This window comes from Ranitomeya imitator, chromosome 1 (assembly GCF_032444005.1).
Source record: "Ranitomeya imitator isolate aRanImi1 chromosome 1, aRanImi1.pri, whole genome shotgun sequence".
Classification (NCBI taxonomy): Eukaryota; Metazoa; Chordata; class Amphibia; order Anura; family Dendrobatidae; genus Ranitomeya; species Ranitomeya imitator.
The window spans coordinates 907,831,472-907,850,973 of NC_091282.1; the positions used below are offsets into that span (position 1 = coordinate 907,831,472).

Genomic DNA, 19,502 nt, shown 5'->3' on the forward strand with positions numbered 1-19,502 from the left:
CCCCTAACCCCGGTCACGTGTGCCGCAACAACCAATCCATGCGGCCATAGCGGCGCATGCGCACTGCGGAGAGCGGGTCCGGAGTGGAGGCAGGGCGTCAGGCCAGGGGCGCAGGCGCCGGAAAGGAGATCCGGCGACCGCGCACAAGGCACCAAGACGCCCCGCCCACACACCGGAGCCACTCACAAACAGCGCGATGCGCTCAGCCACATGGATAGAGGCAAGTAAAAGATGGACATGGCTCCCGATGGCCAATAGGAGCCATATACCAAGTAGCTGTAATGTAACCTGAGGCACAGCACCCCGCATGGGAAAAACACTCGCAATGGGTATATATAGCCAAAAAATGGTAATAATGTGCAGAGACAATGAAAGCGCAGTCATATATAATATGAGTATGCCGATATGTATACAAAATATATAAAAAAATAAATAAAAAGGTGCACACAAACATATGTTGTCCAAAATGCCTTTCGAAAATGCCAGATGACAAATACTGCACAGTCTCTCATAAGATATTCAGCGAAGAGTAAGGATTCATGTAGAGTGTTCATCACACACGATCCAGGATTAGAGGGAAGCCATATACACGGGATATTACTATAGAAAAATAGTAAAATAGATATACAATTAAAATCAAGAAACAGATAATAAAAATATAAAAACAAATCCGGAGAACATGAGGGAGCACAGCAGAGACTCACATATAGCTACGCTAAAGAAATGGGGCAAAACTCAGGGACTCATTAAGGCCCCTGGGTGTCAAAGTATCGAGCAAAACAATCCATTTTGACTCGATTTGTGCAAGTCTTTTTTTGTAGTCACCGCCTCTGATGCCAAGATGGAGGACATCAATCCCCCTAACAGAGAGTAATTTGGCGTTACAGTTATGGTACTGCCGAAAGTGGCGTGGGATTGTGTTCAAGTCCACCAAGGTGGGCGCTGTCTTGGCCGCGCCAATGTCCCGCACATGCTCGCGTATCCGAACCCTGAGTTCACGAGTAGTAAGTCCAATATATATTTTTGGACAAGGGCAAGTCGCATAGTAAATAACATTACTGGTGTTACACGTTATGCGCTGTCTAATTTGAAATATTTTCTTCCCATCACTTGAAGAAAAATCAGAACAGCGGAGGACATTGGCGCAGGCAAGACAACGCCCACATGAAACACATCCTGGACGAGGACCGCCTGTACCAAAAACATTAGGTGGAGTTGGAGTATAATGACTCCTCACTAATATGTCATGTGAGTTTTGCAATTAGTAGATACACCTGTCCAATCCTGCAGTCCAGGCACAACTGCATTACCCTCTACAACCACCGGAGGGAGCCCAAAAGCTGAATTCACAACAGTTCCCTGGTTGCAAGGCAATGCCGGACGCTGTTGTCTGGTACTAGGCAGTATTGGGATTGTGTCCATTCTGGTGTGAAAGTTAGGAATGGTTATCTAAGGATAATTGGAAGGTAGTCAAGACCTGATCAGTTCCTTCATCATCACCAGGCTTTTTAATCCTGCTCTCTGCTCAGTTCTTTGCTGTTTATTGCAGTTCCTTTTTACTTTGGAGGTGAGTGGTGCTGGCAATATTCGTAGCCATCTTTTCAGGGATTTCCTTAGGGTTCTTCCCCTGGTCTGTTTGTCTTACACTCCAAAAGGTTCTTACAGAGGTGCCTACCTGGTTCTTGACTAGGCATCGGTTACATTACCAGATGCCAGGTGACAGTGGACCTGTGGAGGTCTCTGCCAAAGTCCCCCTTCCATCTCTGGGTGCTGGGTGAAAGGTATTCCCGGCCCTCAAAGGCCTGCCCAGCTTGCACCAAGTGCATCGGATTTCTCTGCGTACCACATAACATCCAGCTCCTTCAATTGTTTCCACTGGTGAACAGCAATCTTCAAGTCTGACCACAGATTATCAATTGGATTAAGATCTTGGCTTTGACTAGGCCACGCCAAACCATGCTTTATCAGAATGCTTTGGGTTTCTGTCTTGCTGGAAGAGGAACCTCCATCCCAGTCCCAAATTATTGATAGACTGAAACAGGTTTTGCTCAAGAATATCGCTATATTTCGCATCATCCATTTTTCCCTCTACTCGGGCCATTTTCCCTGTCCCTGCTGCCAAAAACATCCCCACAGCATGATTCTGCCACCACCATGTTTCACTGTGGGGATGGTATTCTTGACGTGATGAGATGTGTTGGTATGGCTCCAGAAATAACGTTTACTTTGGTGGCCAAAAAGTTCAGTTTTGGTCTTATTTGAGCACATCACCTTCCTCCATACATTTGGGCAGTCTCCCACATGTCTTTTGGCAAACTAAAAGAAGCCTTACAGTTTTTATGTGTATGTAAAGGCTTTTTTCTGCCCACTCTTCCATAAAGGCTACCTCTATGGAGCGTACGTATTGGAAAAAAAAAACCCAGTTGCATATTATGTGCAGAAACGAGTGCACACATGAAGTGCAACCACTGTTGAGAGAAAAACCAACTCGAAGGCAAACTAAGACATAGGAGGATATGGAGTATAAAGTATTATACTCCATATGCTTCTATATCTTGGAGTGTATGCATAGTATTGTACTGTATTGTGGTCATATGGAGAGATACTCCAGTCTCTCCTTGGGAACTTCTTCAAGGTTACCTTTAGTCTCTGTTCTACCTCACTGATTAATGCCCTCCTTGCCCAGGCTGAGAGTTTGGGTGGGCGGCCCTCTCTTGGCAGGTTTGTTGTGGTATCGTGTTCTTTCAATTTGATGATAATGGATTTGATGGTGTTCTGGGGATCATCAGAGATTGGGATATTTTTTATAACCCAACCCTGACTTGTATTTCTCAAGAACTTTGTCCCTGACTTGTTTGGGGATCTCGTTGGTCTTCATGGTGTTGTTTGGTTAGTAGTGCCTCTTGCTTAATCGTGTTGTAGCCTCTGTGGCCTTTCAGAAAAGGTCTGTGTATACTGACTGTCCATGTGACACTTAGATTGCACACAAGTGGACTTATTTCACTAAGCATGTGATTTATAAATGGAATTGCTCGCACCAGAAATTTTTAGGAGTTTCATAGCAAAAGGGGTGAATACATATGCACATGACATTTTCAGTTATTTGATTCCATAAATTAAATTTATGCCTATTTTTCTCGTCTTACTTCACCAACTTAGACTATTAAGTGCTGATTAGGGTTGAGCGAAACGGATCGTTCATTTTCAAAAGTCGCCGACTTTTGGCAAAGTCGGGTTTCATGAAACCCGACCCGATCCCTGTGTGGGGTCGGCCATGCGGTACGCGACTTTCGCGCCAAAGTCGCGTTTCGTATGACGCGCTTGGCGCCATTTTTTCAGCCAATGAAGGAGCGTGGGCAGAGTGATAACATAGGTCTTAGGGGCATGGACGCCTATCGTCATCTTGTCGATTGTGCGCTGTAGCGATTTGCAATGTGTAACACCAGCTTTTCTGTTCAGGGATGGAGGGGAGAGAGGGAGAGGGAGAGGGAGAGAGAGAAAAAAAAAAAAATAAAATAAAACAAACAAACAAAAAAATTCCCATTGACTTTGCATTGGGTTTCGTGTTTTGGTCGATCCCCGACTTTTCGCCATAATCGGCCGATTTCACTCGACTCGACTTTAGAGATAGTCGGGTTTCGCGAAACCCGACTCGACCCTAAAAAAGTAAAAGTCGCTCAACCCTAGTGCTGATGCATCACACACAAATTGGATTACTAAAATGTTTAATACTGAAATATAACAAGCAAGGTAATAAGCCAAGGGGGTGAAGTAGCAGACATATCTCAACATCAACTGTCCTAAGGAGACTGTAAGAAGCAGGCCACTACTAAATGCCAAAAATTAGAAGAAACTTGATTAGGTAAAACAGCCCAACTAGTGGACATTAGAACAGTGGAAATCTATACAACCACCATGCTTTCGTGAGACAAAAAGTTGCAGGGATTCTATGTAGATGGTGCCCACCGTGATGAATGCAGGGAGAGGTGTGATGGTGTGGGGGTGTTTTTCTGGTAACAATGTTGGTAATTTATTCCAAATTCAAGACACCCTTACACAGCATGGCTACCATAGCATTATGCAATGACCGCCATCCCATTTAGTTTGCACTTAGACCATCATTTGTGTAGCAACAAGACAACCAAAAGCACACCTTCAGGCTATGTAAGGCCTTTAATTGTGACCAAGAGAGGGGTGGAGTGCTACGTCAAATGATATGGCCTCTACAATCACCTGACCTCAATGCTTATGAGATGGTTTGGAATGAGTTGGACTGCAGAGTGAACACAAAGCAGCCAACAAGTGCTCGACACCTCTGGAAACTCCTTCAAGAGCGTTGGAAAGCCATTCCAAGTCACGACCTGAAGAACCTACTTAAGAAAAAGAACTGCTGTGTCCAAACTTTTGACTGGTATTGTATGCTGAATACAACAGGTCATTTTGCAGGCCCTTCCTATCCTGTGTAGTTGGCAGCTTGGATAAGGCACATTGACTTCACTGCATCTGCTTGATCTGCAGTACCTGGGAACAGCCACTAGTGTGAAAGCGCTAGAGCGTTTCCTTCTGTGCAGCGTTTACATCTAGCCTGGTAACAGCTGATTAATGGAGGTGATGGTTATCACACCCCAGCAATCTGGTTTTGATAACATAGTAACATAGTTAGCAAGGCCGAAAAAAGTTATTTGGACATCCAGTCTGTATTCCGTCATAATAAATCTCCAGATCTATGTCCTTCTAAAGAACCTAATAACTGTAAGATACAATATTGTTCTGCTCCAGGAAGACATCCAGGCCTCTCTTGAACCCCTCGACTGAGTTTGCCATCGCCACCTCCTCAGGCAAGCAATTCCAGATTCTCACGGCCTTAAGAATCCTTTTCTATGTTGGTGGAAAAACCTTCTCTCCTCCAGACACAGAGAATGTTCTTGTCACGAAGTGACTGTCCTGGTGTAACACGACCTGACAGGTCGGTCACAAAACGACGGAACACACAAGGGTACACCGGGGACACTTTAACAACGGTGGGCCCTGACAGTAGGGAATGGGGAATGGGCACCTCCTGCACTCACCTGAGGCTGTGCCCTGATCTTACTACCATCCCTATACGGGTTCTTTCAACCTGTCGCCGAGCAGGATACCTTGTCCCTCACTTGCCCTGCTCTAATCCCTATGTAGGGAACTGGCAGGTGAGAGCACTGGTCCCACCGCTGCACTAATACAACACAAGGAGAGTTACACAACAGAGGGACAACGAAACAATAACAGCACACTTAGCTTTCTCTGCTGCAATGCACCGCACAGCAGAGTAAGGCACCAGGAATCAGGATTCAACTGCAGAACCAAAGCACTTAGCAAGCAGCACTTCCAGAAAGGTTGGTATCCAAAGGACCTGTATAACCAACAGTCAGCTGATGCACCAGGTGACCTTTTAAAGGAAGGTGGGAGTGGTAACAAACTTCAGCTGAACCAGCAGCAATGCAATGCAATATCACCAGCGGCCACCGGGGGAAGAAAACTGCATTAACCCCCAATGACCAGAAAGGAAAAAACATTTTAGTCTGAAGGAAACCAGATCTGCCACAGATCCAAACATAGATCGTGACAGTACCCCCTTTCAATGATGGGCCTCTGGACCCTCAACACTGGACCTTATCAGTAAACAACCTACAGTGAGAACGTCTCGATTCACCAGAGTTCACCTCCTCAGTCACCTGACCCTCAGGTTTACGGTGAACACAGCACGATGGAGATGACAACCTAGGTGGCACAAATCTCCAGAGTGCCGACCCGTGGAATGAGTTGTGGATGGGCATTACAGAGGGTAACTCCAACTGGTAAGTCTTTGGACTGACAATGGCTGACACCTGATATGGCCCGATTACCCTGGAACTCCAGATTCCAGTTCCACACTTCCACCTGATATTTTTGGTGGACACCCATACGTAATCATTCACACACAGGTCCGGACCTGAACGTTTATTTTCACGCATGCATCTGTCACAAAATGGTGAACTCTTTACAGAACCGACAACAGAGGCGTCCCCCTGTGTCACCAAACTCACACCCCCACTATGCACCGAGGGAACCACCACCCTCCTCTGACCCTTCCTCATAAGAGGTCTTTGACATACCGGGTTAGAACGTAGTGAGGGTAGAGTCTTGCCCCTACTCCCTTCGAGCACCTCTACTGCCCCCACAGGAGAAGGGGTAGGTTGTAGAAGGACGGCTGAGATCGTAGCTCCTGGGCAGCAGTCATCACACAACTGACCCCAGCTGACTACTTCTCTGGACCACCAGTCTATGACCGGGTTGTGTTTTTTCAGCCAAGGGAGACCTAAGACCATGGGAGTTGGTATGCCCTCCAAGACGTAGCATGACAGGGACTCTTCATGACAAGCCCCTATCCACAGATGTATATTGTCTACAACTTGAGTTATGCTCCCCTGACTGAGTGGGGCGGAGTCAATGGCCTGGACGCTTAGGGGTCTAGCTAGCGTCCTACTCATCAGGCCATGGTTCTGGACAAAACGAGCATCCACCAAATTGACTCCTGCTCCACTGTCCACAAGCACCGGAATATTCTCAGTTACCCCACCTACAACCACCTCAGCAGGTAAGGTACACTGAGACGAAAAAATGGAGGAAATATACACTCCCTGGTCGCTTCCTTCCACACAACCAGGGGGACGTGGCTTTTTAGATGGAACAGATATCTTGGCGCGAGCTGGGCAGACATTGATAAAATGACCAGTCTGCCCGCAGTAAAAACATGCCCCCACACCACGGCGAATCCCAGACAACCCCGTTTGGGAATCAACTCCTCCCACCTGCATGGGTTCGTCCACCTGGTCAGGTGTGTCCTCCTCCCTAGCAAGGACTACCGGGGGCACATTTGGTGTATGCCTCTCCCTCAAACGTCTATCCACCCGGATGGCAAGGGACATGGCGGCCTCCAATGACCTGGGAGCGGCGTACTGTACCAGAGTATCTTGCAACCTAGGGGACAGACCCTGCACAAAATGACTCCTAAGGGCCGGGTCATTCCACTGTGTGTCAGTGGCCCACCTCCTGAACTCTGAACAGTACTCCTCCACCGGCCGAGCCCCCTGCTTGATCTTACGGAGACGGGATTCCGCCAAGGAGACGCCGTCCGGGTCACCATACACCAGCGCTAGAGCCGCAAAAAACTTGCCCACTGACCGTAGAGATGGAGAACCGGTCGGCAGGGAGAAGGCCCAGGATTGGGGATCACGCTTAAGAAGGGAAACAATGATTCCCACCCGTTGTTCCTCACTCCCTGATGAACGAGGGCGGAGCCTGAAGTATAACTTACAGGCTTCCTTAAAAACCAAAAATGTATCTCTCCCACCAGAGAACCTGTCAGGAAGAGATAACTTGGGCTCAGGTTGAGCATTTACCTGGACCGAAGCCCAAAACCCCACCAACTGCTGCAGCTGCTGCACCACCTCACCAGGCAGCACCTTAAACTCGTTGGTGAGGGTCAGAAGCAGTTGGGCATAGGCCTGCATTTGAGCCATAGCTGACCAGAAAAAAAGTGTTGATTGGTTATAATGTCACGAAGTGACTGTCCTGGTGTAACACGACCTGACGGGTCCGTCACAAAACGACGGAACACACAAGGGTACACCGGGGACACTTTAACAACGGTGGGCCCTGACAGTAGGGAATGGGGAATGGGCACCTCCTGCACTCACCTGAGGCTGTGCCCTGATCTTACTACCATCCCTATACGGGTTCTTTCAACCTGTCGCCGAGCAGGATACCTTGTCCCTCACTTGCCCTGCTCTAATCCCTATGTAGGGAACTGGCAGGTGAGAGCACTGGTCCCACCGCTGCACTAATACAACACAAGGAGAGTTACACAACAGAGGGACAACGAAACAATAACAGCACACTTAGCTTTCTCTGCTGCAATGCACCGCACAGCAGAGTAAGGCACCAGGAATCAGGATTCAACTGCAGAACCAAAGCACTTAGCAAGCAGCACTTCCAGAAAGGTTGGTATCCAAAGGACCTGTATAACCAACAGTCAGCTGATGCACCAGGTGACCTTTTAAAGGAAGGTGGGAGTGGTAACAAACTTCAGCTGAACCAGCAGCAATGCAATGCAATATCACCAGCGGCCACCGGGGGAAGAAAACTGCATTAACCCCCAATGACCAGAAAGGAAAAAACATTTTAGTCTGAAGGAAACCAGATCTGCCACTGATCCAAACATAGATCGTGACAGTTCCCTTGTGACCGTCACCTTCCTTGGTATAAACAGATCCTCGGAGAGATGTTTGTATCGTCCCCTTATATACTTATACCTGGTTATTAGATCGCCCCTCAGTCGTCTTTTTTCTAGACTAAATAATCCTAATTTTGCTAATCTCTCTGATAGGTCATCATAATAATAATAATAATCTTTATTTATATAGCGCCAACATATTCCGCAGCGCTTTACAGTTTAACAGTTTCAAACACAACAGTCATAGGTAACAATGTTAACAATACAGTAATAAAGCAAAATAAGACGATCCTGCTTGTGAGAGCTTACAATCTACAATGAGGTGGGGGAGAAACAAAGTACAGGTGTGTATTTACAATGATGTATTTACAATGATGGTCCAGCCATCTTCAGGGGGTGGGGAGTAGATGGAGATAGTGAATGGGCTACACACACACACAAACATAAAATGAATGATTAGGGAACGTGATAGGCCGCTCTGAACAAATGAGTTTTGAGCGAGCGCCTAAAACTATGCAAGTTGTGGATGGTCCTAATATCTTGGGGTAGAGCATTCCAGAGGATTGGCGCAGCACGGGAGAAGTCTTGGAGTCGGGATTGGGAGGTACGGATTAGTGCAGAGGTTAGTCAAAAGTCGTTTGCAGAGCGCAGCGGTCGGCTAGGCCGATAGACAGAAATGAGGGAGGAGATGTAAGGGGGTGCCGCACTGTGGAGAGCTTTGTGGGTGAGAACAAGTACTTTGAATTGTATCCTGTAATGAATGGGCAGCCAGTGTAACGACTGGCGAAGAGCGGACACGTCCGAGTAACGATTAGCCAGATGGACAACCCTGGCTGCTGCATTAAGGATAGACTGGAGAGGGGAAAGTCGCGTGAGGGGGAGGCCAATTAATAGAGAGTTGCAGTAGTCCAGGCGGGAGTGGATTAGGGCGACAGTGAGAGTTTTTGTTGTCTCCATGGTGAGAAAAGGGCGGATTCTAGAGATGTTCTTTAGGTGTAAGCATATACAAAAATTGGCGCGCACTCAGTTTAATGGGGGAGCGAGGTGCTGGTGTAGTGGGCTGTGAAGTGTATGAAGTCTTCTGGGGTGCGAGTTTTCCTCCATAAGCGTTCAGCACACCTGGAGCATCGCTGGAGAAATCGGGTTTGCGATGTGAGCCAGGGCTGTTTGACTCTTTGTTTGGAGGTTCTGAGGGTGAGGGGAGCTACTTGGTCTAGGGTGCTTCTAAGAGTGTCATTGTAGTGATGTACAGCCAGATCAGGACATGAAAAAGAAGAGATTGGGGACAATGATGAGTGTAAGGAGTCTGAAAGTGTATGAGGGTTAATGGCATATAGATCTCTGAATGTGTGGTAGGTAGGAGGGTGATGGGGTGGGTCATCAGTTTCAAAGTAGCGGACAAGTCTTTAAGTTGCAAATAATCATAAATACTCACATTTTTAAAACTTTGATTATATGAATGCCAACCATTTACCAGATCTGCTATTTTACAGCTGAGAACAGGACTAGATCTAGATCTGTAGGTGCTACCAATGTTTTCATTCATTGACTACAAGCAAATATCTCACAAATGATGAGAGATTGAAGCTTAAAGTACAGTACATTGGTAGCTGATATAAGTTTTTGTTTACACAGTGATACACAGTAAACCCCTTGAAGTGCCAAAGAGAAGGCCAATCTAAGGACAGCATATAACCTTATGTGCCCAAACATGGCATATTTCGAGGTAAACAGTTCAAAGACCAGGCAGTAAATACATGAGTAAATAAATGAGAACTTAGGTGCTAAAGGGCATTGTAAGGCAACATTATTGTTTACATAATTTTAACAAACTACAGTGTTGTACATATTGGGAAGCGAGGCTGGGGAAGTGCTTTTACACTATCAGAGCACTTAAGCCTCATTTGATTATGAATTAAAAGGGATTTTCTTTTTCAGTCAGAGTGCAACAGATTAACTAAGGAAAGGTGTGGATGCCATTAATTTCCAGGAAGGAACATGACCATATAAACAGCTTGGGGTCTTGATCATACTGACAGATTCCCTCTTAAAGGGATTTTCTCATTTCAGTAAACTATTGTCCCCAGGTACAGTTCACTGAAAAAAAAGCTATCTTTGCTGTTGCTCTGGTCTTTCTTGTTTGTCTGCAGCTCTGAGTCATAGTACCAGCTCTGCAGGCAATCAGTGTGCTCAGTGGCTGTGCCATAGAACTGAACTTTGGGACAATAGTTTAGTGAAACACGAAAACCATTTAATTATTTATTTCACTTACATGGTTCCATCATATTCCACAGCACTTTACAGACATAATCATTGGGCTTATCTACTAAATTCCCCATCATCGTGTCTTTGGGGAGTGGGAAGTACCTGGAGGAAACCCACTCAAACATAAGGAGAACATACAAACTCCTTGTAGATGTTGTCCTTGGTGAGATTTAACCAAGGACCCTAGCGCTGTAAAGCAACAGTGTTAACCACTGAGCCATTGTGTTTCCCAATCCTGCAAGGCCTTAAAATATGAGTCTTTCGTTGGGCAAGGTAAAGTAACGTTTCATCAGCACCTAGATGTATTAGTGGCATTAAAGATGCTGTGGATAATATTTAAAGTGATTCTGACACCTGATTTCACAATAAAAATTATATACATTATTAAACAGACCTCTTAGACCCAATGAGGCTTGTGTACTTGCTATGAAAATACATGCTGGAATGGCTGTATAACTAGGGTAATTGAGATTGAGGTCAATTTTCATAAAAGATTACAAAGCTTTTACATCAGTTATCATAATGGAGAAATATAAAGGCATATAGCCTACTGTTCTGTGCTATTATACAACACTGCAACTTCAGGGCGGAAATCTTGTCACAGCTCAGGGATTCTCAACATTCATTCAAACAAGTAAATCATCTGTTGCGTGAGAAGAACAAAGACAAGTGACATTTACAACAACTGATAGCGGCTGCAAAAGTCACTGTTACAAAACACGCACTCTGTGTATACACACATCAGCGGGAGGCAACCTGCTGATCTGTGGACTCTGTGACCTGGGTAATAGCGTGTTTCAGTATTGTTTCATGGCACACTAGTAAGACATGCAACATCAGGTTACACAACAGTTACATCAGTCGCCGTTGTATAAATAGGGCTGGATACCGTAGCATCTTAATTATTCCTCGCCAAAAACTTCTTGGCGACATGCGAACACCTTTAATAAGGTTGGGTTTTCAGCTATTTGTGTCCATTCCCTAGTGTAAGGCCACAAACAATGACCGCTGGGCAGCTGATTGTTAATGACATTGCTGCTTGGCAGGCTTACTTGTTATTTACCTGCAACATTATGCAGCCATTAACCCCTTAAGGTGCTTTCACATTGCGTTCCGGCAACTGTTCAGTGGTCCCATCGGGGCTTACATCTGAACCCCCGGCAAAATGGGATTCAGACATAAGCGCCAAGGGGCCATACGCTATGCTGATGCTGGCAGAGGGAACATGCACTCAGCTGTGCATCATTTTCGGGTGTATACGCCTACTGGAGGTGGACACTCAAAACAAGGGTTCAGATGTAATCCTCGACAGGGTCACTAAATGGGTGCCAAAACGCAGTGTGAAAGCACCCTTAAGGATTTCTTCAAGGGCCAAAACGTTTTCATTTTTCCGTTGACTGTTGTGGAACAACTTGTAATTAATGTAGTTTTGAATAATAAGCTACGCTCTAATATGCCAATACTGGTTCAGACGATATACAGAAAACCAACCTTGAGGATGTGCCAAATATGTCCCACTCCAGTCTGTGGTTGCCATGTTTTTCCATTTAGAGATGTCATAGAGTTTGTTATCAGTGGATAAGCATGGATCATTCACAAATTGCTGTGATTAGATCTGGAGGTCCAAGTTCAGAAAAATCCTGCTCCAATCTGTGAGTATGATGGCTATAGACTGGAAGACTTCCTGGGATTAGATGTCCATAGACAGTCATAGGTTTCACTGCACTCTGTTTGGTGGATAAATCAAATAATAGTCCGTGGTGTTATGGATGTTCAACATTCTGGCCAGTCACAAGCTTGCCATGAAAAAAAATGCCGCCCTGTGCTGTAGTGACGACACCAGCTATGGATACCTAGACAGGAAAAAAGTAGGTATTTCCGAGCCTAAGCGTTTTGAAGGATAACGTCCTTCTTCCTCGTGGATTACAGTTTCTATGAGCATGGCAGTGTTTTCTAGATGTATCTAAGTAATGATTGGTTCATCTATATTTATTTGTGTTTGCTGCTTTCATTTATCTGTAAAAGCGTATAGCTCTATTTTGCTATTTAATCCAGTTGGTATGAGGTGTTGAATTAAAAAATCCATCGGCTTTGGACATCTGGTGTATATTATTGCCTCCTCTCCAATGTTTTTCTATTTTTTCTATTCTCCAGAATAAACTACCTTTTAAGTTCCCATCATGTAGCAATTTGTAGTGCTTGGATAATGGATGTCCTACATATTAAGTATGAAGGGTTCATATGAAGTCCAAAAAGGTTAAAAGGATTGTCAGGTCTGCAGTCACTCTATGTCTTGAGGATTCACCAGTGTCTGCACCAGGAATGGCGGCCATGTGACCCCAAGTATGCGATATGCATACTTCCGGCCAGAACTTGACCAAACTGTTTCTGGCCATGAGTGATACACTCGTTTTGAGAGCGAATCAAATTGCCATGTGACCCCTGCCTAAGATCAGAGCTAGAATATTGTCACCTTCAGCAAAGAGTAACAATGAAGAAGGGTTGAAACACACAGTGAAACAAGACAGAAGCTATAGAAAGAGGTTTAAAAAAAGAAATAAAAGATGGTGGACTAGTTGCCTATGCCTCAGGCTTCTGCACCTTCTACATAACTGATTAAAATATGATACAAATTTGGGGAAAGTTTGGATCAAACTGTATCAGAGCCATCAGATGACAACTATTCTATTCTCATGAGGTGGCCTATGGCTCCAGTTTGGTAGTCAATTCAGTTGTGCACCAGTTATATTAAATTATTATATTAAAGCAGGGTTTAGGTCATAAAAAAAGCCCAAACTCTGTACATCTCACAGATCACTGTTCAATCCATCATCCAAAATGGAAGTAGTATGGCACAACTTCAAACCTACCAAGACATCCACTTAAACTGACATCCAAATCATGGAGAGGTAGCCAAGAAGCCCATGGTCACTCTGGATTTGCTGCAGAGATTCAGAGCTCAGGTTGGAGAATCTGTCAACAGGACAACTATTAGCCGTGTAGTCCACAAATCTTTATGGAAGAGTGTCAAGAAGAGAGACATTTTTAAAGGCAAGCCATAAGAAGTGTCATTTGCAATTTTAAAAAAGCCATGTAGGGGACACAACTATCATATGGAAGAAGGTGCTCTGGACAGATGAGACCAGAGTAGAATTTTTTATGCTAAATTCGAAATGCTATGTGTAACGGTAAACTAACACTGCACATCACCTTGAAAATACCATCTCCACTTTCAAACATGGTGGTGACAGTATCATGTTGTGGAGAGGCTGCAAATGACTTGAGACTGGTGCGTAAGTCCACCTTCCAGCAGGACAACGACCCTAAATATACTACCAGAGCTACAAATGAATGGTCTATATCAAAGCAAAGTCATGTGTTTGAATGGCCCAGTGTAAAGGTACTGTCACATTTAGCGACGCTCCAGCAATATAGACAATGATCCGACCTAAACTAGATCGCTGCAGCGTCGCTGTTAGGTCGCTGTAGAGATGTCAAACACAGCAACTCCAGAACGATGCAGGAGCGATCCAGTGACGTACTTATCGTTCTCGCTGGTTGTTCTCTCCGTGAAAAAACATTGCAGGCATCATTGCTTTTGCTGTCAAACATGACGAATCACGCCGACCTGATTGACGTCACCGCTCTGCTTTCCGGCCGCTGTGCTCACAGCCAGTGCAGGAGGAGTGCAGAGAAGCACAGCGCCGGGGACAGACAGCGGTAGGTAAGTATGTACTGTTTGTTTTTTTACGTTTACGCTGGTAACCAGGGTAAACATCGGGTTACTAAGCGCGGCCCTGCGCTTAGTAACCCGATGTTTACCCTGGTTACCAGTGAAGACATCGCTGGATCGGTGTCACACACGCCGATCCAGCGATGTCCACGGGAGATCCAGCGACAAAATAAAGTTCTGCACTTTCTTCAGCGACCAACGATCTCCCAGCAGGGGCCTGATCGTTGGTCGCTGTCACACATAACGATTTCCTTAACGATATCGTTGCTACGTCACAAAAAGCAACGATATCGTTAACGATATCGTTATGTGTGACGGTACCTTAAGTCCAGACCTATATCCTATTGAGAATCTGTGCCAAATCTTGAAATTTGCTATACCCTGAAGCTCTCCATCTAATCTCAGAGAGCTAGAGCTAGTTTGCAAGGAATACCCACAAAGACATGCAGCATTAATTGCACCAAAAGGTGGTCTTACAAAGTATTGATTCACCCTCTTAACTATAAGGAGGTTCATTGGGTATTTGTCATTGTATCAAATACTGTATTAGAAAAAATAGTGCTTTGTAGATATGTTAAAGGTAAGTATAGTGGGTAGTCAATGCTGCAATATCCTCATAGTGCAGAAACTTACCGTATTTTGCATATTATAAGATGCTCTGGATTATAAGACTCACCCCAAATTTTGAGGAGAAAAAAGGAAAAAATTTTATTTTAATAAAATGGTGATGAATCCATGTGTCTTATTGCTTATTAGGGGTGGTGGCTGCAGTGAAGCGGGGTCCCAGGGTCGCTGCTGGAGGAGGCAAGAGGGAAGCGTTGCTGCAGGCCACAGGCTGGGATGAGGGGGTGTTCAGATGTGTGGCGCGCCGCTGCGGGTGTCCGGTGCTGCAGTTACATGGTTTCCTATGTGGTGGACTCTGGGAAAATGGCTGCTAGGGGCGGGCATGCGCAGTTAGAGATCTTGGTGCTGAGATTTCATCTTCCGAGATCTTGGTGCCGAGATCTCTATCTGCGCATGCGCCGCCCCAGCAGCCATTTTCCCGGAGTCCACTGCATAGGAAGCCATGTAACTGCAGGGGCTCTGGGCTTTAATGAAAAAAATGTCGGCAGAGCACCCGCAGCGGCGCGCCACACATCCGAACACCCCCTCATCCCAGTCTGCGGCCTGCAGCAATGTTCCACTCTTGCCTCCTCCAGCAGTGACCCTGTGACCCTGCTCCACCGTGGGCGGTAAGGTATATCCGCAGTATAAGACGCGCCCCCATTTTCTCCCCAAATTTGGGAGAAAAGTGCTTCTTACAATCCGAAAAATATGGTAGCTAAAGTTCAATGAAGTATTTTATTGAAAATATACATTGAAGACTAACTAATCTTTGAGGACATTTTTCCATATTTTGTATGCATTATAATTGTCTGCAGATCCAGAGACCCCACTGATCGTTCAATAAACCCCGAACAGTGCTCTGCTCAGGAGACTGGAGCGCACAGCTCTTGCTTGAGTGCGCATACAGAGCAGAGTACAGATTCAATGGAAAGTATAGGCTTCTTCCAACATCTGCTATCATGGTAACCAACAAATAGAAGTATGGCACAGCAATAAGTGAGAGTCGAGACAATACCAGGTAAAAATCTGAATTTGAGTTAAATATGGTTTACAACAACAGTCTACAACAGATGGGGCAATGGGACATATAACTTTGATGGTTACCATTCAGTATGAGCAGCTTAAGTCATTTGGTTCTCAGAGAGGCACAAAACTCAGTCTCTGATTGGAACAATATAAGGATTGGATAGATTAGCTGGTGACTTCCTTTTGAACAACAATTCCAAATAAATGTTCCCCGCTTATTTGTTTCATGGTTCATGAAATTCCATTTTGGACAAATTAAAATTGTACATTTTTTATGTTTCCGTTGTTTGATAATTTACTTATTGTTTGTTTCTGTAGATAAACTGCAAATAAACGACTAAGTACTTTGCAAGGGAAGGAGACAGCTTCAAAATCATGTATGACCCAGATGTAAAGTATCAGTCATGCAGTACCACGGATACAACGGTAAGGGCATCTAAATAGTAATTTGTAAAATAAATGGGTCTATGCAAAATCTCTTTAAGGCTATGTGCACACGTTCAGGAATTCATGCAGAAAATTCCTGAGAATTCCGGACATTTTCTGCATGAAATCCGCAAGAAAACCGCATGCGTTTTTGCCGCGATTTTGCCACGGTTTTTTCCGGACACTTCCCAATGCATTTTGGAGTGGGAAATCCGCAAAAAAAACGCAAAAAGATAGAGCATGTCCGGATTTTGTGCGGTATGCAGTTTTTTTGCGGAAAAAAACGCATCATGTGCACAAAACATGCGGAATTCATTCTAAATGATGGGATGCTTATTGTATGCGTTTTTTTTTGCGGTTTTATAGCGTTTTTATCGGGAAAAACCGCGAAAAGACCGCAACGTGTGAACACAGCCTAAGAATTATCTGGATTATGTTTTCCATTTTGTGTTTTACAAAGTCATTTGGAATCTTGTAGAAAACTTGTTACTTAACCAATGACCTTTTTTGGGGAAAAAATGATTTGACACATTGATATGTGTCAAGATGTGTCTGGTGGGCAACTCCTCTCCTTCTTATTAAGGTCCCCTTTAATGTACCTGTATCTTGTCCCTCACGGCACAGCCAATTTAGTCCTTTATGATGAACATTTTTTTTTATTTTCTTACAATATTTATTTAGTCCTAGAAAGGAATACGAACATTTAATCCTTTCATCGTGTGGATAATATGCTACACCATCATACAGGAGGCCTTTTCTCCCCTTCATTATGTTGTGTGGGTATTGATGGGATGACAGAGCGCATTACCTCTGCCAAACTCCTCAGATGCCTGTGAGACAATTGACAGCAGCATCTGATGGGTGAAACTGTTCAAATTGATGTATGTATATTACAACCTGCTATCACTGTGGATAGCATGGACACAATACCTGTAGCCCCATCTCTAGGACATTTCTCTGCGTCCTGATGTGGTAAGTTACTCCACCTTAGCATGTACGAGTACGCCCTGTAATGGAAAGGCTTAACAAGTACAGACTCACAAAAACACTTCAATTTATATATATATATATATATATATATATATATATATATATATATATATATATATATATACAGTATCTATATATATATATATATATATACATATATATATATATATATATATAGTGAGGTGCCAAGGTGAGAAGTACTAGAAAACAGATATGTTTCTCCCCGTTTCATTTCATATGTATCACGGTATTGATTGTGAAGCTGTTTATTTCTCTGTAATCCGGTCCTGGTTTCTTTAGTGATCAGCCTGAAAGCTCTGGTGCTTCCCTTCCACACATACAATCCAGCTTTTGCTTCAGCTGATATAATCAAGGAACTGCTGGGATCTCAGTCTCTCATCTGCTGGTCTGGGAGCTGACACAGTAAGGTTGCACAAACTTCTTTCTTGTTGTGTAGGTTTATTTTGCAGTTAGTATCTTGTTGTTAGTTAGTGGCCAGACGGCCTTAGACATTTTATTTCATGTTTGGCACGTGTAACATTGTACGGCAAATGTGTACAATAAATACACCTGACACATACCTGTGTGGAACTCGCTAGCCTGCTATTGTTCGTTGTGACTCCATAGCCACCTGCTTGGGCCAAAGCAGAGATCCCTGATGAGCTATATCTCCACAAATGGTTTTGAGAATGCGGGCATAGTGGCTGTTGGACTGTGACTGCAGATAAAGTGCTCTGTGTATGTCCTGGCTGAAAGCTCATGTGCTTTTGAAGAGCCAAGAGTCCAGTAATATGGAGGAACTAGTGAAACAGTTATTGCAGGGAAATTTTCAACAACAGCAGACCAATACTTACTTCCAGCAAGCCCTGGACCAGCAAAACCAGATTCAGCAAGAGCAGTTGAATGCAATAACGCAGGCTTTGATGCGGAAGCCCCGAGATGAGAGGGATCATGCACAAAGTGTTGCTGGTGCACGGAAAGCCGTACAAAAAACCCTGCTTAAAATGACTGCTGACGATGATGTAGAAGCGTATCTCACCGTATTTGAACGTATTGCAGAACGTGAGCATTTACCGGTGGACATGTGGGCTGAAGTGGTTGCGCCATTTCTGAGTGGAGATCCACAAAAGGCCTATTACGATCTAAGTGGAGTGGATGCTATGGACTATACCAAATTAAAAAGCGAAATCCTGGCAAGGCTGGGAGTAAACACATATGTACGAGCACAGAGGGTACATTTATGGACTTTTGTGGAAGATCAGCCAGCCCGCTCACAAATGCATGATCTTATCCATCTAGTAAAAAAATGGCTGCAACCAGAGATTTTGACATCTGCAGAGATGGTGGAACGTGTTGTTCTAGACAAGTACCTGCGGTCCTTGCCCCCTAAGATACAGAGATGGGTTGGACAAGGTGACCCATATACAGCCGACCAGTTGGTGAATATGGTCGAACGCTACAATGCTTCCGAAAGCCTACTCCAAGGGACGTTATCACCTCGCTGGGCTCCCAAGAAATCGCCAGAAAATACTGCGAAACCTACTTCATCTTCAAAGGTAGAGAACGTTGCAATAAAGGGTAGCAGACCCACAAAGAACTATGGAGGCGGTACGGTCTCACAGCAATTCAGCAGACCCTATCAGGCGTCTCCAGCGAGGAAGCAAGGACCTATACAATGTTGGCGATGTCGCGGGCTTGGCCATGTAGCAGCTAACTGCCCAATGACTACAGAGCCAATGGACTGTAACGCTATGAGACGTCTTTCGTTATATGTACAGTCGGTCTGTGTTGCAGAGGTCCTCACAGGAAATGAACGACACGTGTGTTGCCTCGAGGTCAACGGCCATAGTGTGAATGCCGTCTTGGATTCCGGCAGTCAAGTAACTCTGGTACATGCCAGTTTGGTGGACCCTAGAGCCCTAACGAACTCAACCCTGGGCATTAGTTGCATCCATGGCGATATAAAAAACTACCCCACTGCCTGGGTCACCCTTGCCACGCCAGTAGGAACCAAAAGACATCAAGCGGCAGTCCTAAAGTCTATGGGACATGATGTAATATTGGGGGGAGACTTTCCCTTATTTTGGGACTTGTGGAACCTTAAAAATGGCATGAGCACTCTAGTCGAGGAGGGTGCTGTGGGGCTAACCCCTGAGCTATTGCAGCAAGAGGGGGGGGAAGTCCATCTCAGAGGTAACTCCAGAA

The 19,502-nt window shown here is 44.8% G+C and overlaps 1 protein-coding gene across 1 annotated transcript in view; it reads left to right on the forward strand.

Moving 5' to 3' along the window:
• The window catches only part of ABCG2 (ATP binding cassette subfamily G member 2 (JR blood group)), a 176,152-nt gene that overhangs the window by 30,177 nt on the left and 126,473 nt on the right, over positions 1-19,502 (forward strand). Inside the window, exon 2 of the mRNA XM_069743442.1 lies at positions 16,200-16,307. Coding sequence (XP_069599543.1) covers positions 16,257-16,307 — 51 coding nt within the window. The 5' untranslated portion in view covers positions 16,200-16,256. The remainder of the gene's footprint in view (positions 1-16,199; positions 16,308-19,502) is intronic.